Consider the following 8,334-nt stretch of genomic DNA (forward strand, 5'->3'; position numbering starts at 1 on the left):
CAGCCAAAGCACGTACGCATTAGGATTCTTATTAGTGCCAAGGGTTGACAATGGCCTTTTTAAAGACACAATTTATGACCAAACTGAGCAATGAGTTTTCCTAATATCATTGCGTGACAACTGTTACAATTAGGCAAGTATTGTGTGATATCAAGGACTATGGGTCAGAGTTCAAAGGATAACACATAACGGCTGTTATGGCGAACTGTTTGAACAGCGCGAGCTAAATACTTCAGAGATAATAAGGCGTACTATCATCATTGATGGTGTCAGGCTAGTCACACTTTTTAAAGAAACAATTTGTGGAATTTATCAACCCAATATCCTTTCAAGAATGAAATTTAAAATATGATATTATTGCGGAACCACCTATATTTAAAGGGAAACCCCAAAAAGAATATAAGAATTATATTGTACCATACCTGCTTAAAGAACCTCTTACTTAATATTTATTTCCTCCAAGCTACTAAAAAAAGTTTTTTTACTCATATGTATCTTCAAATGTTTCTTGGAAAATTGTGTTTCCTTGTTGAAGTAAACAATAATGGCTATTTTAGAATGTACCAACGTTTTTCAGGATTTGCACGATTGCGGTCAGCGATGTGGTTTAAGCAAACTTAAACGCATTTACAAATGCCAGGGAAAAAGTGCAATGTTTGACCCAGTTTTAAGATAATTTTTTTTTAAATATACTTTTTGTAGACGTCTGGATTGTTTATCATGTTTGTTTGTTGTGTAATAGAGCGATGTGGCTGCACTGGACCGCAGGGGGATTCACCCCTTAATCTCCCAATGGACAAATAATATGCTTTATGGCAGGATTGTTAATGCGAACCTGGGAGATAGAGTGGTCAGAAGGCGGGTGACCAGAGGAACGCCCCAATGAGGGGTGTTCTCACCGATTCTGTGGAACCTCGTGATTAATGAAATCCTGATGGATCTCGGTGGAGAGGATTATCGCTTATGCGGACTGGATTGGGGGTCTACTCTTATGCACTCAATATCATTATGTCTCTGAGACTGCCGGACGAGTGTACGGTCTTTCAGGCAGAGGTCTGTGCCATTGCAAAGGCCAGAAGAGACATTCTGGTAAGTGGCTTACCGCCGTCGAAACTTAGAATTTATGTGGACAGTATGGCAGCGCTCCAGGCCTTCGGGTCGAGGATGGTGAGGTCGAGATGTGTGGCGGATTGTTTGGAATCCCTGGAAAGGCTCCAGGCCCACGAAATGACGCTGACATGGGTTTCTGGGCATGAGGGGATTCTAGGAAATGAGAGGGCGGACGTTTGTGCCGGGAGGGGTTCGTCTGCGCCGAGCGGACCAGTCATCGGTCTTGCCTACAAGCCATTTGTCGAGCTGCTGAACACAGTAAATGGGATGGCCAGGGCGAGGTAGGACTCGAATGATGGTTGCCGGACTGCGAAGGTGCTAGGGCCGGTCATCGAAGGGCCACAACAACTTTTGTAGGAGTTGCCTCGATGAGGATGAGGAAGACTATGGAGCACTTGCTGTGTTTCAGTCCGGGCCTGCAGAGACATAAGCTCTCCTTTCTGGGGAGCCGTTTCTTCTATGATCTGGGTGAACTTGCAAACGTACCTCTGGTATGTCTCCTGAGGTTTGTCGAGGGAACAGAATGCCACAAGCTTCGGCGTAGGTAGATCCGTGCTTGCGTAGGGACGGGCGATTCTTCACCGCCCGCTCGGGTTCTCCACTCCCCATGTCTTTTTCTTTTATTCATGTATAATCACTAGTACGAGGTCTAAAATTTTCATTCTCTTCCCTTTTTCTCTCTAGGGTACCACAATGGGCCAAGCTGGCCTCCGAGCGAACTCATCTTTGGTGGGCAACCCATTCAACCTAACCTAATAGAGTGATTTGGATTATATTTCAATATGGTTAGGCTTTAATGGATTATGTTTGTATCGTTGAGTTGAGTGGACGTTTTATTATTTCGCTCCCCAAGAATATTCTGCAGCTCCTAATACGTAGTTAGTTTCGGAAAAAGGATAGAGTAAAAATAATGTTGTCCTTTTTTAAAGATCCGAGTCAAAGATTAGCAAACTTAATTCAAAAACTATTAAATTTACATGTTTTTAAGGAAACATTCCCTTTGGTGAAAAATATTTTCCCTCATATTAACGATTGTTTTTATTTTAGGTCAATAAATCCTTAGCTTTGCGTCTTGTTTATTAAAGACAAAAGCCTACAATGAGGATCAACATATCGATGAAAATCAGATAATTGACCTTGGGACAAGACAATAGTGAACCGCTATTAATTAGACGCAAAAGAGTCCTACAAAAAAAAGCGTCTTTAAATGTCGAATTTTTATACCCACCACCATAGGATGGGGGTATACGGATCTAATCATTCCATTTGTAACACCTTGAAATATTGATCTAAGACCCCATAAAGTATACCAATCCTAGATCGCCTCGACATTCTGAGTCTATCTAGCCATGTCCGTCCGTCTGTCGAAATCATAATAGTGGTCGAACGTGTAAAGCTAGACACTTGAAAATGTTGTCGTTGGGGATTGTAAATGGGTCGTATCGGTTCAGATTTGGATATAGCTCCCATATGAACCGATCTCCCGACCTGAATTCTTGAGCCCTTACAGCCGATTTGGCTGAAATTTTCCCAGTACTGTTCTGTTGCAAATGCAAATTTGCCTATGAACATTCCACTAAGGGACTGGGGCAAATTTCTCACAAATCAATGAGTACTGTCCGATTCAATTTAAAGCTCAACGATAAGGGACCTCCTTTTTATAGCCGAGTCCGAATAGCGAGCCGGAGAGCAACACCTCTTTGAGGAGAAGTTTTTACCTCACAAATGTCGCCAGCATTAGGAGGCGATAACCACCGCTGAAGTTTATTTTATGATGTGCTTTTGATAACCCATTTATTGATAAATGGGTTAACGAAAGCCTTAAAAGTGAAAATCGGGAGATGCATATATAAGGGAGCTGTATTTAAAACTCAACAAATTTCTATGAAATTCATCAGAAGAGTTATAAGAGAAACCTTCGTGCCATATTTTGTTTGTTTATAATTTACGATATTATTGAATATTATTCAAAATCGGACGAAATATATATGGGAGCTATATCTAAATCTGAACAGGTTTCTATGAAATTCACCAGTAATATTAAGAGTCATAAGAAAATCTTTGCTGTTAAATTTCGAGAGAATCGGTTAACAAATGACCAAATTATTGCAATAGTAATCCAAATCGGACGTACATATTTATGGGAGCTACATCTTAATTTGAACCAATTGCTATGAAATTTACCAATAATGTCGAGACTTATAAGAGAATTACTTGTGCGAGACTTATAAGAGAATGTCGTGTGAATCGGTTTACAAATAACGATAAAATTGCAATTTTAGTCCAAATTTGACGAACATATATATGGGACCTATATTCAAATCTGAACCGATTTCTATGAAATTCACCAATAATGTCGAGATTTATAAAATATTCCTTTGTGCGAAATTATGAGAGAATCAGTGTACAAATCACGATATAATTGTAATTTTAGTCAAATCGGGCGAACATATATATGGAAGCTCTATCTAAATCTGAACCGATTCCTATGAAATTCAATAATAATGTCGAGACTTATAAGAAAACCCCTCGTGCAAAATTTAGTGAGAATCGGTTAACAAATGACGATATAAATGCAATTTTAGCCCAAACTGGACGAATATATATGTGGGAGCTATATCCAAATCTGAACCGATTTTTTACAATTTCAATAAGCTTCGTTTCTAGGCCCAAGAAAATGCTTGGGCCAAATTTGAAGACAATCGGATAAAAATTGCGATCTGTACTTTGTACTCAAGTTAACATGGACAGACAGAAGGACATAGCTAAATCGAATCAGAAAGTAATTCCTAGCCGATCGGTATACTTATCAATGGGTCCATTTCTCTTCTTTCTGGGTGTCACAAACAAATTCACTACGTTATAATATCCTGTACCACAGTAGTGGTGTAGGGTATAAGAAGTATGTCCATTGAACTTGTAGCGAGCATATCATTCTTTAGCGCCATGGGAAGTTCAATATTTCTCAAATTTAGTTCATTTTAACTAGTGTAGAGGTTCAAAAATGTTTGAGTCTAACCTTTCGAGGCTACCCAGTCCAAGTTAAGAGCGTGGGCAACGAACAGTCGGTAGGACGAAGCAACCCCTATGGGGATCCGGATCGTAAGAAGACGAGGCTATTACTAAGCAGATAGAGGAAGGAGATCAGTGTGGTATGATTACGGGTCACATAGGACATAGGGGTACTTATGCAGAGTAGATGCGGCTAGTCATAGAGTGTTTAGCGTATGTGGGGAAGATGATGAGACGTTGTAACATTTTCTAATAGACTCCAGCACTTGGGTACGAATACCATACCATAGGGCATAGAATGGAAAACGATAAAGGATTTTCTAAACACCAAGGAATTCATCACAAAGACCTCTTCGAGGACATTGTTGGCAAATCGTATTGAGTCTCCCCCTTGGTAGAGACATTTTTTTACACACTCCAGCACTTGGGTACGAATACCATACCATACTTGAGCCAGTTTAGGGGATAGAATGGAAAGCGATAAAGGATTTTCTAATCAGCAAGGAATTCATGACAAAGACCTCTTCGGGGACATGGTTGGCAAATCGTATTGAATCTCCCCCTTGGTAGAGACATTTTATACCATACCATACCATAATTGAGCCAGTTTAGGGCATAGAATGGAAAGCGATAAAGGATTTTCTAATCAGCAAGGAATTCATGACAAAGACCCCTTCGGGGACATGGTTGGCAAATCGTATTGAATCTCCCCCTCAATAAGCACATCAGCGTTTGTAATCCTTTGGTCATCATCATATTTTAAAAATTAAGGATTTGTATTGACCTTGCAAATGACATGACGCAAACAGTGTCAGTGTTCACCAAAACAACTGTTGTATGATTTTTTTGGATAAACATAAAATTTTTTATATGCTGCGTCGCAAAGGATTTTGATAATAATGCAGCCTAAGAAAAGAAACAGAAAGTGATAATTTTTTTTTTCTGGGGCATCAAAAAACCGCAATAATTATATCCTCATGAAAGATACATACATACATGCATCACTTGTGATAGGATTGAATACAAAAAAACAACAATTTTACAATGAAAACAATTGTTGCACAAAAGAATATTTTTAGAGTTTGTGTTGCAAAACGTCAAACAAAAAAATCAACAAAACTATATGCAGGAAATTAAACGTTTTGACCGCAAGTCAATTTTTGTAACAATAGCTTTTTTTGTTGGTTGGTGTGCTGCTGCATGTGGCAAGCCACACTACGAGTAGCATGCATGCAACATGTAGTACAACAAAAGATTGCTCTGCCACAAGTGGTGGCTGAAACACGATCATGGGCCAAGTAGTGGGAATTAGGGCAAAGCAAACCTTCGGCAATTAATTCGCTACACGGCACATACCAACAGCACTCAGAGGACGACGACGAATCAGACAAAGGATTGTGTGGCAGGTAGGCACAAGCAAGTGGCCTAAATACATAACTCTAGTCACTAAACTGACCAATCAGAAGGCAGCAGAGGAATGGAGGCTAAGAAGGAAGGCAGAGATGTGAGTATAAAATCCTGCACAGGATGCTGATCAAGCAACAGTTGTAGCAATTCCTTCGAAGCAGTAACAAATTCTATCTACTAGGCGAGAAATCTTTTCGAGCGCGCCTCTATTAAAAATGTTATCCTCCGATTTTAGTGAACATTTCATGCTTCCCCACAATTTGCCGGGACAAGATCTCAACTGCAGCATAGGAAGCTTCATGGGTTCGGAAAGCAGCAATTCAGGACATATCAATTCCAGCGGCAACACAATCAACTTCTATACTTTGGAGGACGAATTGAACAACAATGATTCCATGTCTGATTCTAATACCAGCAATGATTTTGGCTTGGAAACACCCATACCTACATCGACCTATGAATTGGAGCAGTTCTACAATTCTTACCCCCACCACCACCACCACAATAATCAGCCAATGCAGTGGAGTAACAATAGTTTGCCAACCAACCATACCAGAACAGCATTGGACAATCCCCAGCACCAACTGAATGTACACTTGAAAAATGGCAAAACCTTAACAAAGAATCCCTTAAAGCCTGCCAAGGGTATTTCCTGTTCCATGTCCTTAGGCTCATCATCGTTGTGCTCGCAAGATATTTTACGAAAGCGTCGATTGGCGGCCAATGCCCGTGAGCGGCGACGCATGAATAGCCTCAATGATGCATTTGAGAAGTTACGCGATGTGGTGCCCTCCCTGGGCAATGACCGTCGTCTCTCTAAATATGAAACTTTACAAATGGCTCAGGCCTACATTGGAGATTTGGTGAAGTTGCTGACCAGAGATTATTGATGTTATTACTGAAATTGCATTTGCTGGCTTGTAAATAGTATTTATTAAATTTTTAGTATTTTTTATAGTTAAATTTTACTCTGTTAAATATGCTGTTGATAATAAGTAAGATTTTTGCAATGATTTTTTTAAGCAATACATTCGAACACAAGAACTGAGCTTGATTTATTTTATCGCCTTAAGGGTGGTTGGAATTGGAGGATCTTGTGCATAAAGTATAAAATCTCGTGGATTAATGCTAGATTTGAAATTAGTAAGTCCCATTATGGGTTGGCTTCCCTATATATGGCGCACGATTCGAAGTTGCCGCCCTCGAGACTTAAGCTGCTGGTTGAAGTCACTTCCGCGGGGAAAAAGAGCCTAACCAGTTATGGGGAAGTTCAGATAGTAACAAAAGGGGTGAGATGCTAAACTAATATATTTTAGCTTGCGATTTCAAATAATGGGAAAAACCGACCTTTATTACCAGGAACAGGCAGGAGGTACTATTGGTTGCCCAAAAAGTAATTGCGGATTTTTCATATAGTCGGCGTTGACAAATTTTTTCACGGCTTGTGACTCTATAATTGCCTTCTTTCTTCTGTCAGTTATCAGCTGTTAATTTTAGCTTGCTTTAGAAATAAAGTATAAAAAAAAGTATATTTGATTAAAGTGGGAGCCACCGTGGTGCATAGGTTAGCATGCCCGCCTATCGTGCCCAAACGCCTAGGTTCAAATCCTGCCGGCGAGAACACCTTGAAATATTTTTCAGCGGTGGTTATCTCCTCACCAAATGCTGGCGACGTTTGTGAGTATTTCAGCCATGTACAACTTCTCAACCAAGAGGTGTTGCTTTTCAGTGGCACGCCGTTCGGACTCGGCATTAAACAGGTGGTCCCCTTATCATTGAGCTTAAATTTGAATCGGGCAACACTCAATTGATATTGTGAGAAGTTAGTTTCCCTCTAATTTGTTCCGCAATGGGATGTTTGGGAAAATTAAAGTTCATTCTAAGTTTTATTAAAAATGCATTTATTTTCTTTTAAAAAATCCGCAATTACTTTTTGGGCAACCCAATAGATGTTACCTTTGCAAAGAGTCTTAGCGGAAGGATATGTGACTGGTAAGTGTTGCCATTGTTGTTGTAGCAGTTTTTTGTGTTCTATTTTTCGTTTGCTTGATTTTGTTGAGTGGCAAGATCTGGCAAGTCTGAGTCGAGTGGATCTGGCTGGGCAGTTAAACAAGTGACGCGTATTTACAATCGGGACACACATCTTGCACGTCGGCATCAATCCTTGTTCTGTAGGAGTTGAGGTGGCTGCATCTGCCGGAACGTAATTAAGCCAGAACTACTCTGGTTTGCCGGGGAGGTCGATTTCTTCATGTGCAATGGGAGGCGGTAGTTCTCCAAGGATTACATTCACCCATTAGCCATTTACCGCATCTACTACCGTGTCTGCATGAATGTTGTCTAGACCTGCTTGATATGCCGCTTGATCTAAAGGTTCTCTCTTCTAGCGCTGAACTTCACGCTCTAGATCAGGTAGATTTCCTTTAAGGCTTCTGGGCGGTGGATATCTATCCACAAGATGATGATTTGGATGATCTCTACCCCAAAAGGCCCAAAGGTATTGCTTAGACAACAGCACCTGATAAAGGTGGCCCACATGACCCACTGCGGAGACACCCCGTCGCAAAGCTGACGAGACCACACTGGCGCTGCTTAACTTGCCACAGACCGGCTTTGTACGTGGTCAACAAGGTTTCTTTGTCTGCACCCCAAGTGCTGCCAGCGAGTGACTTGAGGACCTTGTTTCTACTTTTGGCTTTATCGCAAATTGCTGCAGCATGTGGGGAGAATGTATAAGAGCTGTCAAATGTGACGCCAAGTATTCTGGAACACTTGATGGTCGGAATCATTTCTCCATCGACCATC

General features: G+C 40.7%; 1 protein-coding gene across 1 annotated transcript; it reads left to right on the forward strand.

Annotated features, from left to right (window-relative positions):
• Positions 1-5,744: 5,744 nt before the first annotated feature.
• Positions 5,745-6,419, forward strand: LOC106091980 (basic helix-loop-helix transcription factor amos). The gene has a single exon (XM_013258708.2). It carries the CDS (start codon positions 5,745-5,747, stop codon positions 6,417-6,419), a length of 675 nt encoding a protein of 224 aa, XP_013114162.2.
• Positions 6,420-8,334: the final 1,915 nt, after the last annotated feature.

Source organism: Stomoxys calcitrans, chromosome 3 (assembly GCF_963082655.1).
Source record: "Stomoxys calcitrans chromosome 3, idStoCalc2.1, whole genome shotgun sequence".
In the NCBI taxonomy this organism is placed as follows: domain Eukaryota; kingdom Metazoa; phylum Arthropoda; class Insecta; order Diptera; family Muscidae; genus Stomoxys; species Stomoxys calcitrans.